The 25,235-nt window shown below is 38.5% G+C and overlaps 1 protein-coding gene across 2 annotated transcripts in view; it reads right to left on the bottom strand.

The window, feature by feature from the left end:
* Nucleotides 1-891: 891 nt before the first annotated feature.
* The window catches only part of grm1a (glutamate receptor, metabotropic 1a), a 38,166-nt gene continuing 13,822 nt past the window's right edge, over nucleotides 892-25,235 (bottom strand). Inside the window, exons 4-9 of one of the 2 annotated variants that reach the window (XM_059512615.1) lie at nucleotides 20,482-20,717; nucleotides 18,044-18,290; nucleotides 16,212-16,383; nucleotides 6,534-6,660; nucleotides 4,066-5,008; nucleotides 892-2,385 (exon numbers count right to left, since the gene is read on the bottom strand). In XM_059512615.1, coding sequence (XP_059368598.1) covers nucleotides 1,647-2,385; nucleotides 4,066-5,008; nucleotides 6,534-6,660; nucleotides 16,212-16,383; nucleotides 18,044-18,290; nucleotides 20,482-20,717 — 2,464 coding nt within the window. In that variant the 3' untranslated portion in view covers nucleotides 892-1,646. The remainder of the gene's footprint in view (nucleotides 2,386-4,065; nucleotides 5,009-6,533; nucleotides 6,661-16,211; nucleotides 16,384-18,043; nucleotides 18,291-20,481; nucleotides 20,718-25,235) is intronic. The other variant, XM_059512616.1, reaches the window with a different exon arrangement.

Genomic DNA, 25,235 nt, shown 5'->3' with positions numbered 1-25,235 from the left:
AAACATGATGTAGGCTTACCATTTTGAGTGCTTACAATATGAATAAATTCATTTTATGATGTGAGGTTAGATGATGCTATTATGAAGTAATATTAAAATCTAATTTCGGAGATATTAAAGATAATGATACCATGCCATAATAAAACTAAACTGACACTAAACGGTTCTTAATAGTGTATTAAAAACCCACTTGTATTTGCAGTTCATAAAATAAAGTTACCATACCATGCATAACCATTCTAAATCCATTAAAAGCATCAAGCTCTTAAATGGAAAAGGTTGTGAAAAACAAAAGACAGCATTAGATATAAAATATTTATTTTACAGCATGATTTGTCCTGGCAAAAAGAGCATTCTCCTCATTTCTAGGTCTTGTCGATAACTTTACATTGAACAAAGGATTCTGTTCCAAACAACTTACACTAAAAGACCTAATAATATTACAATCCATAATAACAAATACAATATGTAAGATACAAGAATATTGTTCTTTTGAGAGCTGCATTCTAATAGTCCTGTAAAACTTAATGTGTTACAGTCTTAAATTCATGTGATAATCCTATGCGAGATTGGCAGTAAATGCTACAAGTTACCACTAGAAGCAACTACTCAGTTACAGTTTAAAAATTGAACATTAAAAGTTTGTAAAAGTCGCTGAAAAGTTACTCCAGCTTCAGTGCCACCATATACAGTACGTCCCTTTATCACAAAGAGCAAGTTATAAGATGTTGTTTTTAAAACTTACAAATATTTCACATTCTAATCATAGAAACATATAGCAGAAATACAAAGACACCATCTGTGTGGAAAACAATAGATGGCAGAACAGCATACAAACGTTTGCAAAACATTGCTCCCTTTTTCAAGGATGAGTTCACGCATGAGACAAAGTAATGTTAAGAAAAATACAGTTTCTTTTATTTACCTTGGCTCCACATTGAAGCTAAAATAGTATTCTATACCTAATATTACAATCAGCATTCTTGCCTTTGACACTCTAAGCAAAAGCACTGAAACATTTGGGAGCCACAAGGAAATTGGAAAACACCTTAGCTGGGAAACTCCACATTTACTCATCCAGAAAACCAAGTGAGTTTTGTGAGCACACAATTTCCGTGTTTCACTCTGACTTGTGCACTGTTACTGAAGCTGATACCAAAACCAGTTACACAGCAGCCTGCTATGAGATTTTATTCTCTTGTATGCACGTGTTGCACTTATGTGTCTGTGCCGTCTACATCCTAAACCATCATTTTTTCCATGATTGGATTGAATCAGAACTAAGTCCAGCTACATAGTTCAAAAGCACATACAATCCAAGAAAGTGTGTCTCATCCTGATAAGAGTGAAATAGTAAAGCAGTAAACTGGCATTATCACTCCTGGAATGTTGCAATGTCACTTGCCAGCAGATTTCGGGCACTGCAACACAATAATATTTTGCACTCCAACTTTCTGCAGCATTTTGGAAAACGGATGCTGCCAACACTGCCTCAGGGAAAAATATTCCCAACAGGACGTCTCATTTGTTCAAGGTTCTTCCTGCCTTCCGAACGAAACTTACAAAGACTTACGAAGATAAGTAAGCAAGCAAATGATATCCTGCAGTAATCGAATAATAAACAGCGCTGTCCTGAGCGTGTGCTTTTACAGCGTAAAAGAGCTTTGTTTTGGGGCGTAGTTCATACTTTGGGAAAAGGGAGGGTTGTTGTCAGAGCCGGGGGATCCTGGAATGGACCCCCCTGCCTGAAGCGAGTCCCTAAAGGGGGAAGGTGGAGTGAGCAGAGTCAGCTTACTATGTGCCAGCTCTTCCTCCACACCTTCCTCCTCTTCTTCTTGTGTGGCACTCTCACACAGAAACCCTTGAATGAGGTCAAAAGCTTCCAATTCTGAACCTTCCTCAGGGAACGCCTCCCCTTGCAGGGGAAGAGGCAGCTGATTGGCGGACGATTTATAGGTGACAGGGCTCAACTTGTTGCCTGTGCCGATTACAAATTGGTCAAAATCAGGAACCGTAGAGCTCAGAGTGTCCACCGGCCTCCCTTGAGGACAATCAGTGCTGTGGTCTATTAAATTAGGAGGGGAATAGGAAGGTGGTACCCCTCCCTCATGGGTTGTAGGAGGTTGGGGACCCCCATCGTGCCCCTCGCTGAGGTTGTAGAGATCCTTGTTGTCAGGGTGAGAGCCATTGGGGGCTGTGTTGAGACCAGCATCATATTCAGACTCGGGGGGTTGTGAGGCATTAGTTAGGGGTCGTATGACCGCCGTCTGACTCTGGCCGACTGCTTGCCTCCTCACATGCACAGACAGTCTGTGGAACACACTCGACCCCCTCCCCTGGGGTCTGGCACCTGATTCAGACCATGACACAGACTTTCCATTAGGACTATGAATGAAACAGAGACCCAACGTTATTCCCACGAAGACACGCCAGAATTCGACACACAGAGACAGAAAAGAACATCACAGAAAAATGATCATTATGCATGTCATCATTCATACAGTTCATACAATTATCAGCCATAAAACTCTCATGATTAGGGTTAGCACACAATGTGTAACTCAACATTGTTAATTCATGAAGTGTTTGACAGAGATCCCTCAAACATGCCAAGTGCGTATCTCATAATGACCTGCTTACAGAGCATTATGAAAGCCACGATGGCTCATTCTCTGCCATTCCTTCGCTGCACTTCTCTGCTTAAACTGAATGTCATGCAGTATGAATAAGGGATTCATGGAATTCCCCTCAGTTTCAGATCAACATGGCATTTGCTGTCCACTCTTAGTTTAATTAAGTTAACTGGACAGTAAGGCCTCAGAGCTGAAATCTGTGTCAGAATCAAGGGGCGTTCACACTGACAGAGATTTGTTGTGGCAAAGTGACTGGAAGTCATTTGTTTTTAACGAGAGTGGGCAGATTTTGGCAATGTGATGTGGGCGTGCCTGGTGATGCTTCGAAATAGAGAAAGCAAGAATAAACTTTATGCAAACCAGTTACATACAGTAATTACCAATGGTAGGAAAATGTATGCAAAAGTTTAGGTTTATGCAAAGGAGCATTGACTTGATGAGGCGTCAACAGTAAGAGTATTTCAAGTATATGCAAATATACAGTGACTCAATGCAGCAGCTACCAATAGGAGTGAAGTTTATGCAAATGAGCTGTGATTGATGTGTAGAATACTAAGTGATTTGTCAAGTTAAGAAAAGTTCAATTTTATGCAAATGAGAAGGGACTCAATGTGTCAACTACCAATGAGAGTTGAGTTTCTGAAAACGTTTCCGTTTATGCAAATATGGAGCAAATCAATGTAGTAACCAGTGAATACCAATAAGAGTTAAGTTTCCTTAAGACTTACGTTAAGACATTTACTAAAAAGTACATTTAGTACAAACAATTAGTTAGTTGACATAATCGTTCATCATGTTTACAATTACAATTTATGTTTATTTTTATTGTTATAAAGTTACTTTTTAGCAGCCAGATTGCTTATTAAAATCTTAATTTTGCCTGGAATACATCTAATTTGTGATCAGACTTTCTAAAGCCCACCCATCAACGTAGAAGCATCCAGCAGTAACAATCGCTATCAGTGTGAATGGGGCTTTAGAAGGGAACTGGATATGGGATATACAGCCTCTACAAGAACTGGGTTAAATTTTCTGGGTTAAATTTTTAGTTAGGAGAAGGTTTGACATGGGGGAGGAGGCACACTGAAAAGTGGGTTAATACTGAGGAGGAGAGAGGTACTAAGTGGATGGGTAGTTTGATGAAAATTAGGTTTTGGACGAGGATTCAGCACAGATAGAGGACGACTGATAGTGTCTGGCTCTAGTTACATACATACTCTTGGTTTGCAGCAGGTAGAAAAACATGGGAGAGACAACTCAAATACACACACATGCTAGAAAGAACACTTTCAGAGCTATCGCTGCAGTCCAACTTGGCGTGCTTCTGAGAAAGAAATACTATTATTTTATTTCCATCCGTTTCATAGCCTGTATGTGCATTTAGCTGATATTTCAGAAATGTGACTCAAACCTATTATTATCTGTCACTCACTTGGTGCTGCCGGTCGCGTTGTTGTTCTTCTTCTTCCTGCGAAACATGTTGAGGATGCTGTTGCTCTGGCAAGGAGCCACCTTCCCGTCGCCCACATGCATACGAACCACATCTGAGGTCGTAAAGGCGCTGCGTACGTTGCGCTCGGGCTTGGCGATGATGATGTACATCTTGGGTGTGAACATGCAGCTCAGTGCTACAGTAACACTGAGACTGACGGAGAAGGAGGTGGTGATGATCTTGTAGTTGGAGCCGAAGTAGATGGGCACAAAAGCCAGCCAGATAATGCAGGTGGTGTACATGGTGAATGCAATGTACTTGGCTTCGTTGAAGTTGGCAGGCACGTTGCGGGTCTTGAAGGCATAGTAGGTGCAGCTCATGATGAGCAGGCCGTTGTAACCCAACGGAGCCACTACGCCCAAGTTACTCGTGTTACAGATGAGGTACACCTCCCTGATGCTGGGGTAGCTCTTCACTGGCTCGGGGGGTTCCAGCACGATCAGTGTAACCTCCACTGCCAGCTGGAGACTAATCAGGATGAATGCCATTACCACCTGCGCCCAGGCGCTCATGAAGCGGGGCTTACGTGTGCAGATTTTCTTCTTGCTGCCAGCCAGGATGCGTGCAATGCGGTTGGTTTTGGTAACCAGGGCGGAATAGCACATGGAAGACGACAAGCCCACGAGAAGGCGCTGCAGGTAACAGGAGATCACAGTGGGACGTGCGATTAGAGTGAAGGGACATATGTAGCCAAGGAAGATACCCGCCAGGATGATGTAGCAAAGCTCACGACTGGAGGACTTCACCACCGGCGTGTCACGGTACTGGATGAAGATGAAGGTGACGAATAGAGTTACCAGGATACCGAGGCAGGAGAACACCACTGCGATAATTGACTCCACGCTGCTCCACTCCAGGTACTTGAGTGGGAGAGGCTTACATTCTGGAATAAAACAAGCAGACGGGAAGTCAAGATGGATGGAAAATAAATCAAGAACAGGCCAAAACAAATACAGAATTTAAGGACTGTTGGACTTCTGGATCTGCCAATCTTCCTGGACAAGATGTGTGTACACATGAGTTTTAATGCCTTAACATAGTTTTAAAGATCAGTGGCATTTAAAAGTTTGCAAATCTATAAAAAAAAAACGTTGGTTTCATATGGTATTGAAAAATTTAGATGCAAATTCCCAGAAAAGTATTTTTAAGTATTAAGTTAAAATGGAATTATGGTGTAACCGTATTTTCCTTACACCTGGAATACCTGTTAATGTACTCATGAAGCTTGTAAATATATTTTTCAAAGTAAATTGGTCAAAAACTTTTAACAAATATTGCAAATGCAGACTATTTTTTTTTCTAAATAATAATAAGCAGTGAAGAAGTAATGATGCTTCTTTCTTTATAATGATTTTAGGAAAAATAAAAAGGTATTTTTAGGTCATTTAATTATTTGTATACTACCACTGACATTTTTTTAAGGCATTAATTTATTCACCAAGGATGCATTAAATTGATTAAAAGGTCTTAAAGACTTTCACATTATTTAAAAATAAATTCTAATAAATGCTGTTCTTTTGAACTTTATGTATATAGGTTGCAAAAAAAATAAAGTTTACAACTTTGATAATAAAATTCAGCTTTGCCATTATTTTAAAACGTATTTTTTTTAAATATACTAAAATAGGAAACTGTGATAATACTTAAAAATATTACTGTATTTTTGATTAAATAAATTCAGCCTTGGGCATAAGAGACGTCTTTCATAAAAACATAAAAAAAAACCTTCCTGACCTATTTTTAAAAATAAATTTTAAAAAAATACACACACACACACACACACACACACACACACACACACACACATATATATTAATATATATATATATATATATGTTTGTGTGTGTGTGTGTGTATTTTTATTTATTTTAAAAATGAATAGAAGAACATCACGTCATTGACCCTTAAGCTTCATATGCCCTACTTTTGTGTGTATTTCATTCTATGGATTCTGAACACTCTCTTTATGACAAAGCCTTCTATATATTGTTGAAGGGTCTCTTTCTCACAATCACTATGACAGAGCTTCTTCTCTATCTCAGATCAGTCTGTCTCTCTGGTAATCTGAATTCCCTGTTGCTGCTCAGGTTCCGTGGTGAAACTGTTGAGCCTGACTCACGGCTGCTGGGTACTAATGGGATTCCAGCCTCACCGTTATCCAGCTCTGCTCACTGCTGCAAAGAGCTGTCAAAATAACACGTGGCCCACAGCACATAGGGATAGAAAGTGTTGGGTAAGGAGGATGCTAAGGGCATAGAGAGGAAAGGAGCCGAAAGGAGATACAGCAATCATAGTTTGATTTGAGCTATTCTCAATGAAATACTGGTCTAGGTTTTTAAATGAAGACCTATTTTAATAGATGTGTGGATAATTAGGAGGAAGAATGAAATGTAAACAAAGTCTCTTACCTGCCAGTTCATCATCAGGCCACCAGCCAAGGTCACAAGCTCTGCATGTGAACTCATCTTGAACGTATTCATTATCTTTACATGTAGTGCAGATCCAGCAGCAACTCACTTCTCCTTTACGGATCACCTAGAGTCAGAAAACACCAGTATTTTTTTTACTTTGATGCCCGCTATGGTAATACTTCACAATTCAAGTTTCATTAGTTCAAATCAGTCAACACAGCTCACAACAACTAACAATGTACATATGTATTTATATTAGTATTTGTATATACTGTATATATATATATATATATTTCAAAAAGTGTAACTTCATATAGTCTAGATTCATTACATTTAAAGTACTTTTTTTTTTTGATGATTAGAGCTTACAGCTCATGAAATTAAAAATCCAGTATCTCAAAATATTATAATATTTACATTTGAGTTTCATTAAATCACCACCCTACAGAATAACAGTGTATCTCTTATTCTTTGAAACCACAGTAATGGGTAAGACTGCTGACTTGGCACTCACTGACACCCTCCACAAAGAGGTTAAGTCACAGAAGGTCATTACTGAAAGGGGTGACTGTTCGCAGAGTGCTGTATCAAAGCATATTAAATGCAAAAATTTAATGGAATTAAGAAACTTGGTAGGAAAAGGTACACAAGCAATAGGGATGACCGCAAGCTTTAGAATACTGTCAAGCAAAGCTGATTTGTACACTTTAGAAAACTTCACAAGGAGTGGACTGAAGCTGGAGTCAGTGCATCAAGAGTCAAGAGTTTTTTTTTAATTGACCTTAGGAAATATTGTAATATTTTGAGATACTTGATTTTTTACTTTCATTAACAATAAGCTCTAATCATCAAAATGAGCTTTAATCATCATTTAAACACTCTTGCAATGTTTTACTTTACATGTAATGAATCTAGAATATATGAAAGTTTCACTTTTTGAAATAAATTTTAAAAAAAATATTTTTTTTTACAATATTCTAATTTTTTTTAGAATATGTACCTGAACCTGTACACACAACCACACACATACATATACACATATATACATATATATATAATATATAATAATATATATATATATATTAGTGGTGGGCCGTTATTGGCGTTAACGTGCTGCGTTAACGTGAGACTCTTATTGGGCGATAAAAAAAATATCGCCGTTAATCTAATCTCAAAGTTGGGTTGGGAACTGGGTCTATACTAAGCAAGCTATGATGACTTTCACCTTGATATTTTATATAACCGATCGTCACGAAAGCTTATCTTTTTTCACGTGTTTTTAAGCCTCACCGCTTGTCGATTTAAACATTAAAGCATCCAAAAACAAGACGTGGAAAAGCTCAACAGAGTAGCTAGTTACTCGCGCGCTTTGTTCGGTGCGCACGAGAGAGAGAGAGCCGTGTATCACGGACAGCGACACTGAACCGAGCTCTCTTCTGCGAAGTTCTCCTCGAAGTCCCTACTGCACCTGAACGAACAAATACAAATCGCAGTTTGAACCCCTACTGGAGTCGGGGTTCAATCTTCAACTGGCTGGCAGGAGCCGCCACTGGCATGTCACGTGACCTGTCAGTGGGTGGCTGGCAGCTGCCAGTCTGATGCTGGCATGTCACGTGACCTGTCAGTGGCTGGCTAGTTGTCTGCCAGTCTGCCTTTGGCAAGTTTTAGAAACCATTGATTTTTGGCTGTTTTTGTGTTTTGTGTTCCACCCTCTCTAGCTCATTTATTATGCATCTGTTGATATGTTTTTGTTCTTTTGCATGATTGGTGTTTTAGACAATTTATCCCAATTGAAACAGTAAAATGGCCGTGATCAGACTGTCAGCTTAATGACGCTTTGCTGGACGGTCTATTCAGTCAGCCGCGGCTGAACTGCGGTTATAACGCGTTGCCTTACACTCTCGCTGCAATGAAATACACTGTTTTCTTATTATGAATGTAATCTCAGGCATCTCTTCTTTAGTATGATTGGTGTTTTGGGGACGATTATCCCGATTAAAACAGTAAAATGGCCGTGATCAGACTGTCAGCTTACTGACGCTTTGCTGGACGGTCTATTCAGTCAGCCGCGGCTGAACTGCGGTCATAACGCGTTGCCTGACACTCTCGCTGCAATGAAATACACTGTTTTCATATTATGAATGTAATCTCAGGCATCTCTTCTTTAGTATGATTGTTTTTTGGGGGACTATTATCCCAAATAATCCAGTAAAATGGCCGTGATCAGACTGTCAGTTTACTGACGCTTTGCTGGACGGTCTATTCAGTCAGCCGCGACTGAACTGCGGTCATAACGCGTTGCCTGACACTCTCGCTGCAATGAAATACACTGTTTTCTTATTATGAATGTAATCTCAGGCATTTCTTCTTTAGTATGATTGTTTTTTGGGGGACTATTATCCCAAATAATCCAGTAAAATGGCCGTGATCAGACTGTCAGCTTACTGACGCTTTGCTGGACGGTCTATTCAGTCAGCCGCGACTGAACTGCGGTTATAACGCGTTGCCTGACACTCTCGCTGCAATGAAATACACTGTTTTCTTATTATGAATGTAATCTCAGGCATCTCTTCTTTAGTATGATTTGTGTTTTGGGGACGATTATCCCGATTAAACCAGTAAAATGGCCGTGATCAGACTGTCAGCTTACTGACGCTTTGCTGGACGTAGGCTATAGGCTATACATCTATTCACAGTAGGCATAACGTGAATCTTTCTCTATTGTTCCCTAATGGCTAAACAATTTCACTAATTATATGATATACTAATATTGCGAACTACATATATTTTTAACTAATTAATTGAACTAAATATTTAGATAAACTTGTTTGTAACGTTACATGACGTGTGTGCCGGGATCTGACTGTTTTAATAGCCATACCCACCCGAGAAGCAAAGCGTCAGTAAGCTGACAGTCTGATCACGGCCATTAACTGGTTTAATTGGGATAACCGTCCCCAAAACATCAATCATACTAAATAACAGATGCATGAGATTACATTCATAAAAAGAAAACCGTGTTGTTAAAATATGTTCATTATGTCCTCAGTTGTATCAGAGAATGTCTAATGTTGTATGTAATGCTGTATATGTTTATGCCACAGGAGGGCACTAAAGTGTCAGCTATTAGAGGACCCATTTGCGTCATTAAGTTTGTCTCAGTTGAGTTGCCGTAGGCAATAGAGAAAAAATAATAACACTGAAGGCTAGCTGTCCGACCGTGAGACTGATGTGTCGGCAGCTAGAAAAATAAATATGCCAAGAACGGCTAAAGATTATCCATCTCTATCGTCCAGTCTTTTCCTCCAAATGCAACGCTAGCTGCAACTCAACTAGTGAATTTCCTTGCAGCGAGAGAGTCGGGCAACGACTCGACTGGATAGACCGTCCAGCAAAGCGTCAGTAAGCTGACAGTCTGATCACGGCCATTTTACTGGTTTAATCGGGATAATCGTCCCCAAAACACTAATCATACTAAAGAAGAGATGCCTGAGATTACATTCATAATAAGAAAACAGTGTATTTCATTGCAGCGAGAGTGTAAGGCAACGCGTTATGACCGCAGTTCAGCCGCGGCTGACTGAATAGACCGTCCATTAAAGCGTCAGTAAGCTGACAGTCTGATCACGGCCATTTTACTGTTTTAATCGGGATAATCGTCCCCAAAACACCAATCATACTAAAGAAGAGATGCCTGAGATTACATTCATAATAAGAAAACAGTGTATTTCATTGCAGCGAGAGTGTAAGGCAACGCGTTATAACCGCAGTTCAGCCGCGGCTGACTGAATAGACCGTCCAGCAAAGCGTCAGTAAGCTGACAGTCTGATCACGGCCATTTTACTGTTTTAATCGGGATAATCGTCCCCAAAACACCAATCATACTAAAGAAGAGATGCCTGAGATTACATTCATAATAAGAAAACAGTGTATTTCATTGCAGCGAGAGTGTAAGGCAACGCGTTATAACCGCAGTTCAGCCGCGGCTGACTGAATAGACCGTCCAGCAAAGCGTCAGTAAGCTGACAGTCTGATCACGGCCATTTTACTGTTTTAATCGGGATAATCGTCCCCAAAACACCAATCATACTAAAGAAGAGATGCCTGAGATTACATTCATAATAAGAAAACAGTGTATTTCATTGCAGCGAGAGTGTAAGGCAACGCGTTATAACCGCAGTTCAGCCGCGGCTGACTGAATAGACCGTCCAGCAAAGCGTCATTAAGCTGACAGTCTGATCACGGCCATTTTACTGTTTCAATTGGGATAAATTGTCTAAAACACCAATCATGCAAAAGAACAAAAACATATCAACAGATGCATAATAAATGAGCTAGAGAGGGTGGAACACAAAACACAAAAACAGCCAAAAATCAATGGTTTCTAAAACTTGCCAAAGGCAGACTGGCAGACAACTAGCCAGCCACTGACAGGTCACGTGACATGCCAGCATCAGACTGGCAGCTGCCAGCCACCCACTGACAGGTCACGTGACATGCCAGTGGCGGCTCCTGCCAGCCAGTTGAAGATTGAACCCCTACTGCAAAAAGATGTGAAAGAGCCCAATTCAGTACTCACGGTGTTCTGGTGTTCAGGGCTCACGCAGAGAAGGGCGTCTCAAAACACTTGAACATCAAATTTGCTTATTTTTGCTCTTGTGCCGACAAATACATACATAATATGTCAAAATATCCACCTTGGAAATTATGCTCGAAAAAACTGTTAGTTATTTCTTAAGTGAAAGTAAACAGTTGAGGAAAAAAATGGGATGTGTATTATATTGAATGCGTTCATCGTCTCTTAAAGTGACCGCGCCTAATTTAGCTACTGGCTGCTGTAATGTTAATCCAAGAAAATGAAAATGAAAGTCACTCACTGCTCTTGACTGAATTACTTTGTAGTTTTAACAGTCAAACCAAAAATTATTCAGACACCAGATATACAGTCGTGGCCAACATTGAGAATTACATAAATATTGGAAATTGGAAAAGTTGCTGCTTAAGTATTTATAATAGCAATTTGCATATACTCCAGAATGTTATGAAGAGTGATCAGATGAATTGCATAGTCCTTCTTTGCCATGAAAATTAACTTAATCCCAAAAAAACCTTTCCACTGCATTTCATTGCTGTCATTAAAGGACCTGCTGAGATCATTTCAGTAATTGTCTTGTTAACTCGGGTGAGAATGTTGACGAGCACAAGGCTGGAGATCATTATGTCAGGCTGATTGGGTTAGAATGGCAGACTTGACATGTTAAAAGGAGGGTGATGCTTTAAATCATTGTTCTTCCATTGTTAACCATGGTGACCTGCAAAGAAATGCGTGCAGCCATCATTGCGTTGCACAAAAATGGCTTCACAGGCAAGGATATTATGGCTACTAAGATTGCACCTAAATCAACAATTTATAGGATCATCAAGAACTTCAAGGAAAGAGGTTCAATTCTTGTAAAGAAGGCTTCAGGGCGTCCAAGAAAGTCCAGCAAACGCCAGGATCGTCTCCTAAAGAGGATTCAGCTGCGGGATCGGAGTGCCACCAGTGCAGAGCTTGCTCAGGAATGGCAGCAGGCAGGTGTGAGCGCATCTGCACGCACTGTGAGGCCAAGACTTTTGGAAGATGGCCTGCTGTCAAGAAGGGCAGCAAAGAAGCCACTTCTCTCCAAAAAAAACATCAGGGACAGATTGATCTTCTGCAGAAAGTATAGTGAATGGACTGCTGAGGACTGGGGCAAAGTCATATTCTCCGATGAAACCCCTTTCCGATTGTTTGGGGCATCTGGAAAAAGGCTTGTCCGGAGAAGAAAAGGTGAGCGCTACCATCAGTCCTGTGTCATGCCAACTGTAAAGCATCCTGACACCATTCATGTGTGGGGTTGCTTCTCATCCAAGGGAGTGGGCTCACTCACAATTCTGCCCAAAAACACAGCCATGAATAAAGAATGGTACCAAAACACCCTCAAACAGCAACTTCTTCCAACACTCCAACAACAGTTTGGTGAAGAACAATGCATTTTCCAGCACGATGGAGCACCGTGCCATAAGGCAAAAGTGATAACAGTGGCTCGGGGACCAGAATGTTGAAATTTTGGGTCCATGGCCTGGAAACTCCCCAGATCTTAATCCCATTGAGAACTTGTGGTCAATCCTCAAGAGGCGGGTGGACAAACAAAAACCCACTAATTCTGACAAACTCCAAGAAGTGATTATGAAAGAATGGGTTGCTATCAGTCAGGATTTGGCCCAGAAGTTGATTGAGAGCATGCCCAGTCGAATTGCAGAGGTCCTGAAAAAGAAGGGCCAACACTGCAAATACTGACTCTTTGCATAAATGTCATGTAATTGTCGATAAAAGCTTTTGAAACGTATGAAGTGCTTGTAATTATATTTCAGTACATCACAGAAACAACTGAAACAAAGATCTAAAAGCAGTTTAGCAGCAAACTTTTTGAAAATTAATATTTATGTAATTCGCAAAACTTTTGGCCACGGCTGTAATTTTTGATATATATAGCAAAATTGTAATAATGTGAGAAATGTTGAAGGTGTCTGAATAAATGTAGGTTTGATTGTATATATTTCATTTTTACATTGAAGACTATCCAGTGCTATTTTACATTTAATTATTTGGTTTCTTTACCTTGACACCTACAAACTTGAAAAAAACTTAAACATTGTGTAAATAGCACAAATAAATAAAAATAAATAAACATACAAATTAAACAATTTCAAACAGGGCCCACTGGTACAACCTTCACCGGGGCCCCGCTGACCCCAGCTACGGCCCTGCTCACACCTGTTTCACACATACTCCGTCTGCAGTGCGTATGCAGTCCGTGTGCGTTATGTATGTGGTGCAGCACGGACTCAATGTGCTTTCACACAGGACGCGTTTGCAGTCCGCTACTTGGTACGTTAACGATCGCTGCAGTGCTGCAGACGTAACACTCCTGGAACGCAACTGGAATCCGTTAACATGGGTTAAAAAATATGCAACGCATACGCACTGCAGACGGAGTATGTGTCAAATAGGCGTTGTGCAGTGTGGAATTAGTTTACAGCTTTTTCAAGCACTTTGTGATGCATTTTGGAAACAGGAGATGAGCCCCTTTTCTAATGCACCACCTAGCTTGATAAACCCCTTCTCAAAGACTTACTGTTTGTCAATTTTATTTGGGTAACACACATATTCTGAATGCCTTCGGCAGAATTCGAATGAGCCATTTTAATCTAGATTAATTTCAAGATCACAGTGAGATTAATCTAGATTAAAAAAATTAATCTATGCCCACCACTAATATATATATACACGCACACATATATACACACACACACACACACATATTTACAGTACAGACTAAAAGTTTGGACACACCTTCTCATTCAAAGAGTTTTCTTTATTTTCATGACTATGAAAATTGTAGATTCACACTGAATGGATCAAAACTATGAATTAACACATGTGGAATTATATACATAACAAAAAAGTGTGAAACAACGGACAATATGTCATATTCTAGGTTCTTCAAAGTAGCCACCTTTTGCTTTGATTACTGCTTTGCACACTCTTGGCATTCTCTTGATGAGCTTCAAGAGGTAGTCCCCAGATATGGTTTTCCAACAGTCTTTTAAGGAGTTCCCAGAGATGCTTAGCACTTGTTGGCCCTTTTGCCTTCTGTCTGCGGTCCAGCTCACCCCAAACCATCTCGACTGGGTTCAGGTCCGGTGACTGTGGAGGCCAGGTCATCTGGCACAGCACCCCATCACTCTCCTTCTTGGTCAAATAGCCCTTACACAGCCTGGAGGTGTGTTTGGGGTCATTGTCCTGTTGAAAAATAAATGATGGTCCAACTAAACGCAAACCGGATGGAATAGCATGCCGCTGCAAGATGCTGTGGTAGCCATGCTGGTTCAGTATGCCTTTAATTTTGAATAAATCCCCAACAGTGTCACCAGCAAAGCACCCCCACACCATCACACCTCCTCCTCCATGCTTCACGGTGGGAACCAAGCATGTAGAGTCCATCCGTTCACCTTTTCCGCGTCGCACAAAGACACGGTGGTTGGAACCAAAGATCTCAAATTTGCACTGGTCTAATGTCCATTCTTGGTGTTCTTTAGCCCAAACAAGTCTCTTCTGCTTGTTGCCTTTCTTTAGACGTGGTTTCCTAGCAGATATTCTACCATGAAGGCCTGATTCATACAGTCTCCTCTTAACAGTTGTTCTAGAGATGTGTCTGCTGCTAGAACTCCGTGTGCCATTGACCTGGTCTCTAATCTGAGCTACTGTTAACCTGCGATTTCTGAGGCTGGTGACTCGGATGAACTTATCCTCCGCAGCAGAGGTGACTCTTGGTCTTCCTTTCCTGGGGCGGTCCGCATGTGAGCCAGTTTCTTTGTAGCGCTTGATGTTTTTTGTGACTGCACACCTGTGAAGTGAAAACCATTTCAGGTGACTACCTCTTGAAGCTCATCAAGAGAATGCCAAGAGTGTGCAAAGCAGTAATCAAAGCAAAAGGTGGCTACTTTGAAGAACCTAGAATATGACATATTTTCAGTTGTTTCACACTTTTTTGTTATGTATATAATTCCACATGTGTTAATTCATAGTTTTGATGCCTTCAGTGTGACTCTACAATTTTCATAGTCATGAAAATAAAGAAAACTCTTCGAATGAGAAGGTGTGTCCAAACTTTTGGTCTGTACTGTATATATATATATATATATATATATATATATATATATATATATATATATATATATATATATATACACACACACACACAGTTAGGTCCATATGTGAACACAGGCACAATTTTTATCATTTTAGCTGTTGACAAAAACATATTCAAGTTGCAGTTATTTAATTAATATGGGTTTAAATTGCACACTCTGAGCTTTTGAATTTGAGGGTATTCTCATCACAACTGGAGGAAAGGTTAAGGAATTACAGCTCTTTAATATGTACTTTTTCAAGGGACCATAAGTAATTGGACGGTTGACTTAAAAGTCATTTCATGGACAGATGTGGGCTATTCCTTCGTTATTTCAATTAAGCAGGAAAAAAGTCTTGAGTTAATTCTAGTGTGCCATTTCCATTTGGAAGCTGTTGCTGTGAACCCATATTATGCAGTCAAAGGAACTCTCCATGCAGGTGAAACAGACAATAGTTAGGCTTCAAAAACAAAACAAATCCATCAGAGAGATCGACATTTCACTTGTTATAGACAAAACTAATGGCAGAAAGACACAAACAAACAATAACTAGAGTCAGCTGCAGCAAATGTCTGGCAAAACATCACAAAAGAGGAAACCCAGTCGCTGGTGATGTCCATGAGTGTCAGACTTTAGGCAGTCATTGCCTGCAAAGGTTTCTTAACAAAATATAAAAAAATGAATCTTATTCATGATTATATTTATTTGTCCAATTACATCTTAGCCCCTGAAAATGGTGGAACTGTGTATAAAAATGATTTTAATTCCTGTGCATTTTATGTTATATTTTTGTTCAACCCCTTGAATTAACACTTAAAGTCTGCACTTCAATTTCATCTTGATTGTTTCTGGTGCCATACAGAGTCAAAATTATGAAAATTGTGTCAGTGTCCAAATATATATGGACCTAACTGTATATAACTGAAATACAATACGCACATGATTATACTACATACAGACCTTGATCTGTCCCTTAGAACACGGTTCGCTGCAGACGGATCGAACCATTTCAGTGCGGTTCGTCATGAGTTTATAATCACTGATGCTCAGGAGACCTTCATGCCACGACCCCACTTTAATGTAATCATAGCGGCCCAGCTCCTCCACATACTGAAGATTCATAATATCATACCTTAGAGAAAAGAAAAAGAGAGTGGAGGGGGGGTAATGATATGGGTGAATGAAAAAAAAGAGAAAGAAAAAGAGCAAGTCTGCCATAATAAGTAGCTCAGTGCTGCTGAAGCCTTGGGACTAGCAAGAGGCAGAGTTCACACTTTTACCATGTCCACACATCCAAGTCTCTCAACTTCACATCCTCCACCTGGGATATGAATCCACAACCTCCCGAGTGCTCAGTCCACTCATCCATAATAGCTTACAGATGAGGCAAAGTGTCACAAGCTCACACATGTACACAAGGCAATGGCTGTCTTGGCAGTGGTGGAGCTGCCATCTTTTGTTCGTGTATAGCCAGGGTGACAGGAGCTGACCGCATCAGGGTATTGGAGTGGAGAGGACTGAAGCATCTCCTTGAGACAGGCAATCTGTTCCACTCCAAGTCTATTACCATCTGATATGCACCTTTTTGCATGTGTTGGCAAGGGTGCCAAATCTAACCAGAGAGGGTGCATGATCAATTGTTGCCTTAGAGAACAGGTATTCACAATGTTCAATGTCACACTGGCCATTCAGGTACAAACTGTCATATTGACATTAAACTAAGCTCTGTTTTAAAACCTAATCAGCTGACTAGATACACTTGCAGTTTCCTTCCACTCATTGAAATACCTCATCTGGAATGCTCTACACAGGAATTCAACACACAATTGTGTGTGATGTTTAGTGTGGCCATAGGTCCTCTTTTTTGGACATGTTATATGGAGGGGATTTGTAAATTGCCAAAAATGTCACGATTTTGCCTTTGTTTTATATTTGCTGAAGGTAAGTACTAAAAAGTAGTGTGCAGGCATTGTACTGTACATAATTGAATTTATGAGGACTGTAGAGAACATGTCAATAGGAAATCGAAACCTAGACATTTTAGGCAATTTAGAAATCCTAGTCAGGACCAGGAAAAAAAAGGACATATGGTCACCCTAGTGACGTTAGCATGGTGCTAAGCTTATAGTGTAATAATCCAAGCATAAAACTACACACAGTAATGGGATTTACTCTGAACTATAAATAAATTGGTTTTAGCTGGTTTGTTTTACAGTGGTTTTGGGCACATTTCAAGTGGTCAGAGTAAAATGCCAGTTGACCGTCGAGGTAAATCAGCTAAAAACCAGTTTGGTCAGGCTGGGAGACCACCTTAAAACTATTTCTAGCAAAGTAGGTAGAGGCTGGTTTATTTTTGTTTTGTTTTCAGCAGGGGTGACTGGTTCGGAACAATCTACTTTGCAATGTAGCAACTGCACATTCAACAGTTTTTGACATTAGCATGTTGATAAGCTAACAGCATGATTCATACAAAACAGATTTTGAATAAAATGGTCCTTTTTTATTTACACTGAACAATTTTAGTGAACTTTTCAGTGTTTAATTAAATTAGTATATTTATAATCAATATATAGTATATCAGTATATTTCACATTTTCACCACAATTTGCTTTATTTATTTTTTTAAACATTTCTGGGATTAACTACTCCACAAATGTCATACCTGTGTGTGAGGTTAAAACTGAGTATTTAAGGAGAAAGCATTATTAATTAGTCTACCCTTGCCTCCATATATAGCTTACTACATTGCTAAAATAGAACACTAGTACATACAAATAATTCTTGTAATATACCTCCCAGGTGAGTCTCCATTTACATCAAAGTAGATTTCCTCCCCAGACACGCCGGAAAAGGAGGTCTTCAGTAGATAGTCCAACAGCTTACTGCCGTCAATGGGATCCATTGCCTCACACAAGCCAACATGGTCTGGGCACAGCTCTTTATGCATATCATGAAGACCATGAGCCATCGCATAAATCGCATTGATCACGAAGCCCATCTTGCTGTCCTGGACATAGTTGTCTTTCAAGCTCTCATTTCCTGTCAGGAAAAGATTTCAAACCAATGTGAGTAAAATTAAAGTAAGGACTATAGTTGTATTTGTGTCACTCTGCCTCCATCCATACAGGATTTGTGTTTTATATGCATTTATCTATTGAATTTGTTGGCAATTTAGCAAATAAAAAATTTGGATGCTGAACGAATTAAATTGCCCTGAAAGACTAAGTACAGCCATAATAGCTGTCAAAATGTAATCCAATATATTTGCAAATTTCTGATTATTAGTGACTAAAGGCAGAATGTCACTTTATCTTAATGTAATATATAATTTTATGCCCCTAATGTTAAAATATGATCACATTTAACACACTGAAGAGACTGAATAAAGGGAAGAGAGTCCTGTTGGAAGACTGGCAAACTACATGCTTTCATTGAATTTCATATCTTAGAACTGGCAAGCCACTGGACAAAAGCCATATTCATAAGCCAACTGATTGAAAAGCCATTCCAGTGCTACATATACACTGAGAGATCAGAAGCAAAAAAGTAAATCATAGATTAATTAAATATATTTATAATTTAAATGCAGTTCCTGGAACTGCACAAGCTGTGCACGGCAAAAAAAATACATTTCTTAATCAGTATTTTTGTCTTGTTTTCCCAGTAAAAATTCCTTAAAACATCCATCCTTCAATCAAAATAAAATCACATGAAAGGAAAAATTTATATTATATATATATATATATATATATATATATATATATATATATATATATATATATATATATTTATTTATTTATTTTTTATTTTTTTTTTTATTTTTTTTTTTTTTTTCTTTTAAGAGCAAAATATCCAAATTTAGTGCATTTTTGCATAAAACAAGAACAAATTTGGCAACGGGGTAAGATTTTAATCCTTTCCATTGTAATTAAATTCAAGTAGTTTTGCTTCTTGCGTATATTTCTTTTGATTTAAGGATGTGTAGACAGATATTTATGCTTGAAAAAAGAAAGACAAAAATATTGATTCAGAAAGTGATCTGAGTGACTGACTAAATCAAACAGGTGAAGTCTTCACTCTCACACACATGCAGGCAGTGTGGGTACCTCGTTACACTGTGATTGTGTCTTGTCTTTGCACATTCACGCGGTTTCTCACACACACTTTGTGACAGCTTAGTTCTTCTTGCGCAACAAGCTTCTCTTGTGCTCTCAGTGCCATCAAGCCTACCTTACAAGCAGCACAGAAAAGCTGGACTGATATCTTGTTTTGGCAGCATACTGTCTGACTTTGCTTGAGTTTTAGGCTAAATTGAAGACTTGTAGAGATACAGCTTATCAAAGTTTTATGATCAATATCAATCTGGTGCCTTTACAAGCCCATGGTCAGAATACAACCATAAAATATGAGAAAAAGAACAGCCTTCATACCAGTCTTTCCGATAAATGTTCATAATATTTTTCAGGATAAGTATATTTCATAGAGGGTCTACAGCTTTTTATAATGACAATGATGAAACTAGCCGATGTTTTTTTTCCTGTCACTGTTTCATTTCCCATCTTCAACTGTATGCAATACCTCTCTGAATTGCACATCATCTTCATAACTGAGAATAGATCTGCCAATCAAAGAAGCCAAACACAGTCCAACCTATTGTGCTGTCTGTTGCTATAGTGAAGTGCTTCTTCAGTGCAGGTATCATAACATCATAATGTCTTTCATCAACTCTCACTTACCACCATGACGGTCTTTCAGAAGAAGAAAACAATAACAAACTATAAGCTCTTGTCACGTAATAAAAACAATCAAAAACTAACCTACATTACTACACAGATTGATCCAAGATTATATTTGCTTTTGTGTGCAATGATATTCAGCTATATTTCTATGTGGACAGGCAAAGAGAACAATTATTATAAAAGCACAAAAGATGAGGGGGCACAACTCAGTTTACCTATATCACCTTTAAAAGCGCCGACCAGGGGATAATTACATGAAAAAAAATGGAGGGAAATATACAGTTACCATTAATAATTCAGTAGAATATCATACACATAATTTATTCCTAAAAACGGATTAATTCAATCAGACAGACACCAGTTATGCAAAATAACATACTGCCAAACTGACAATATATCATGAAAATGAAATATATCTACTTGTTCTTCTTTATTTTAAAATTAAATGTTACTGATCATATCATTTGAACAGCTTCTAGATCTTTGTTTACCTGTGCAGATCTTTTGGTAGCTGTGGTTCTCCTGGGGATGACCAGGAATGCGGCATTGGAAGCGGTACTGCCAGAATTCAGCAAACCATGGGTTCCTTGTGTTGGTGTCCAAACGCAGCTTTAGAAAGTAGTCATTAAATGACTGAACTTCTTCCGTTTGCAACTTCATTGTGATCCCAGCATCTGCTTCCTGCTCATATCCTTCTACCACCTCATCACGATCTGCCCAGCCATCGCTTCAAAAACAGAGCAAGAACATAACATGTCAGATGATGAGGAATTTGTGTCATAAAGATCCAACTTCCTTGTATAAACACAGCTTTCATATTACTGCATACAATTGAGATTCAGTTTCGCTTAAATCACCCGTGGGCACCAAAGCATTTTAGCTTTGGGCTGTGAGTGCTTTTGTTTCGCTGATATAATGTAATCCTGGAAGTAAACTGAACAGTTTAGAACAAATTTCTGAACAAATACATTTTTGAAAAAAATGACTCCAAAATTATTAAAATGATTAACTTGAATGCTGGTGTCTTATGTTTTCATTTTTATTTTCAAGTCATCTTTCACTTAAACTGTTATGTTGCACTTATACATGTATTTATAATGAATGTAAAATGTAAAATACAAGCATTTTTACTATTGACTGCTGACTTTTAGACCTTCATTTTCTTTCTCTCCTCTTTCTCCACTCACATATTTCTCACAGTCAGCATTTTTGGCTTAGTGTGTTTTGTTATTCAGTTACTGTAAGTATGGCATAAATCCATTTCCTCATCATTCTCTGCTTGCCTAACTTCACTTCTTCAGTGCACAGCAGTGGTATTGTGGTATCATAGAGCGAATTAGACAAAATTACCTTTAGAGGCTTTGACCTAAAATAATCTCCCTAAACAGCTTTGCACCCCACAGTAGAGTGGAAATGGCAGAGATTAGATAGAGCAGAGCTCTACAGAGAGTTTTATTACCTCTATGAATAATGAATGAGCTGAAGCTTAGGTAGAGATTCACTGTGCTGCTATGATAGGCAGATATGGCAGTGTCCTGAGGCTGAAGACAGGCTAACTAGAGCAGTGATGGCACATACTGTAGGAGGAAAGGAGCTGTTTGATTCCATCACGGCTCAATCCATCCCTTTTTCTCTGCTTAGATTAATCTAAGCATGTTCACCTTCACCACATCATTTTCAATTTTCTCGCATCCTCTCAGTGCACACTTGCTATTAAGCCTTGCTATTTTTTTTTACCATTCCTACTCATTTTCTTTTCTTTTTCCTTCTCTCCTCTCCTTCCCTGTTCCCTGCTCTTTTTTTTACTTTAAGAAAAATAAAATATTTGTCGTTGTTTTTAGATTATATTGCAATAAGTGACAGAAAAGACATTTATTTTATTACAATAGATTTATATTTTAGATAAATGCTGTTCTTTTGAACTTTGTTTTCATCAAAGAGCTCTGAAAAAAAAATTTCCACAAAAATATTAAGCAGAGCAATGTTTTTAACATTTTTTTTTCATGCCATGAGTTTCATGAGCACCGGTACAGCATAGAATGATTTCTTTTTTCTTTTCTTTTTATTAGATTTTTCAATAGCTAGCTCTTGAATGAATGCATACAACTGCTTAAGAGCAAAGACAGAAATAAAAAAATTTAAAAGACAGTCACTGAGTGTCCTCAAAAAAAAGTTCTAGAAGTTCTAGAGAGAGGACCAAATGTGCCAGAGCACCTTAGATCTTTGATGTAAATCATAAGTTAATTTTTCCAGTGGTAAAAGAATAGTCGCCTGACTCAGCCACATATAGTTTTAAAGTACCTGAGCAGTTGACCATAATAATAATAATAAAAAAATTTTGGCCAAGTATATACAAAACGCAATACACATTCTTTATCACAGTCAAGACACAGACCTGCTGTACAATTTAAAAGGTATACCTTCAAGGACGATTTTGTCACAATCCCAAAATACATGCATCACTGTGCCAATGTCTACCTTACATTTAAAGCATAGGCGAGAACAATTGAGGGTTAGATAAGTCCCATGAATGGATACATCTATAATTTTGTTTGTTAACCACATCAACTCTGGGGACCCACCGGTGGGTCCAATATTGCATATGCCTAATTCTCTGTATTGCATATGCCTAATTCATTGTATATAATTCAGAGATCCTCTTTTTAAGAATAAATGAGGAAAAGCTGTTTTTCTATTTCAGTAAGATCCAGTTGTATATTACCTTCTTTTAACTGTAACTCCAAAAAATCTCGTATTTTTGAAGTCATTTCTAAAAATCTTTACTGGGCAGATTAAATTACTGTCTTTACTCCTAAAATGATCTTATTCGGCTGTCATCAAATAAATTACCAAACTCTGACTCTCCTCTTGACCTCCAAGTCAAAAGGACAATATTCTGTAGCATGGGAGTAAGAAGATCAGTATTGAGCGCAATTTGAGGCTTAAGAGACAACTTATTGGGAATGGATAAATATTTCCTTCCACACCTAAAAACTATTTGTTACAGTGGAAATATTAGTCAGATGTTACTTTTTTTTTTTTTTACATTATAAATAAATGGTAGCAAGCATTACAGTCTAGGAAAACATCTTGTGTATTCAATCGGTCGGGACCCAGTGTGAATCAAATTTGTAAATAAACCAACTTAACATTTGCTTAATTTGGTGCAAACCGAAAATACATTTGAAAATTGGGTAGTGAAACCCCACCTAATTCCTTTGGTTTCATCAAAACTGAAAGTTTAAGTCTGGGTTTCTTGTGGTTCCAAATAAACCTTGAAATTGATGAATTAACCCTTTAAAAAAAAATTAGTTTTTAAGTAGCATGGTAGATTTTGGAATAGGAAGTTTAATCTCGGAAGGATATTTATTCTTAAAATATTGACCCTGCCAAAAAAATAAAAAATAATAATCTGGAAGAATCGACCAATCTGATCAATTCTGATTAATTTTCATGATTAAATAGAGATTACTGACTTTAAAGAAGTCTTCCAAATTAGGAATAATATAAATTTTCAAATACTGAAGTCAAGAAAGTGCTAGACGACAGGGTGATTTTAAGATGGCTTTGGAGGAAGCATGCATATACAAAGCATATTTCTAAAAGATTACCTGACACTGAAAACTAGAATATTGGCAGCTGAAAACTTTAGTCATCACAGGAAACAAATTACATTTTTATAAAATAGAATAATATTTCATGCTATTTCTGTTTTTACTGCATTTTAAATCAAATGAACGCAGCTTTGGTAAGAATAAGAGATTTCTTTCAAAAACATAGAAAAAAATCTTACCATAAACTTTTGAACGGCGGTATATCTTTATATTGTAAACGTAAATTACACACTGTCATATAATATAAACAAGAAGTCAGCTAATAGGTTATCAAATGCATACAGTAACAGTTTATATTTCATTTTGACTGAAAAACTGACTCAGTTCAGTGAGAGAGTCAGTTGTCAAACTGCTAACTCAAGGTTGTTTAGTGATTCTTTTCAGGTGACTCATTAAAAAAAACTGGTTCATAAGAGTCATTTGTTCAAATCAAACATCACTGTGTGTGCTGTGTATTTGTTGTTGTGTGCAGGACACGCTGAAGATCTTAAGATTTAATTAACTAACCTCATTTGAAAAAAACAGCATATGAATGCAGACAATATTGAGCTATGGTGCCTAGATGCTCTGCTTTTTTGGTCCTCCTCTCTTTTCTTTTCTTTTCCAATCCTACGTTCTTTCATTACTCAAATCCAGTATAATGTGCATGTGTGCTCTGGTTGACTGTAGCTCGATCCTCTCTAGAGGACTGAGTAAGACAGTGCAGGCTTAGGCTGAGGGCCATTAGAACTCATCCAGAAGCCTTTACTAATTCATGGTGCTCCAGTTTGCAGCAGCTTGGCTCTGTGTTTCACAAGCAACATTGCTGCTGCGAACCCCTATCACGCCTGCTCTCGCTCGCCCCACACCAGCTTTCATCTGACTCTATTATTCTCTCTCTCTCGCTCTCTCACACACACACACACACTCTCTCTCTCTCTCTCTCTCTCTCTCTCTCTCTCTCTCTCTCTCCATCTTACATTCACATGCACACATGATGAGCCTTTGTCATGTCTTCTCTGCATATCATTTTCTCCCCTTCTGGACACCCTAAATCAGTCAATTTATACCCCAAACCTTTCAATGTCAAACTCTTTTTAATATTCTTTGAATTCACATGGGACAAAACTTGAAAACTTGAGTAGTGACATGAAGTAAACATTGTAGAATCAACCTCTTAAACATTACAACAGCAGTATGAGCACAAACAGATGTGCTTGAAGTCCTATGGGACGTGGTATAATACAGTTCCAATGAGAGGGCTGCTGGGATGCCTGCAGGCTTTCCTCACTCTAATGTAGTTCCGCTGTAGCTGTTTGAACCTTAAAGACTTGAAAGTGACCTCAGAGCGCCTGTGAAGCAAAGCAAAAGACTGGCAGGTCAACACAAACCGGTTTATATCTGCAGCTTCTCAGAGTCTAATGTTAATGCTGATTCACACCAGCTACCTTGCTTTCTAGGGTTGTTTTTGTGCCAAAATCACACTGAAACAGTCTATTTTTCTCTCTTCCTGTGTCTTTTCTCTGACTTCTTACAGTTCCATCCCAAGTTTTATTCTAATGAACTGATTTTACAGCCAAATGTGGGAACTTCCCATATGCAGAGATTTAGAAAACCTGTTAAAGTCAGTCTTTCTCACTCTCTGCTCGCCC

This window comes from Carassius carassius, chromosome 27, assembly GCF_963082965.1.
Source record: "Carassius carassius chromosome 27, fCarCar2.1, whole genome shotgun sequence".
In the NCBI taxonomy this organism is placed as follows: domain Eukaryota; kingdom Metazoa; phylum Chordata; class Actinopteri; order Cypriniformes; family Cyprinidae; genus Carassius; species Carassius carassius.
Note: the sequence above shows the minus strand (reverse complement) of the source record. Positions and strands in the feature narration are given on the sequence as shown.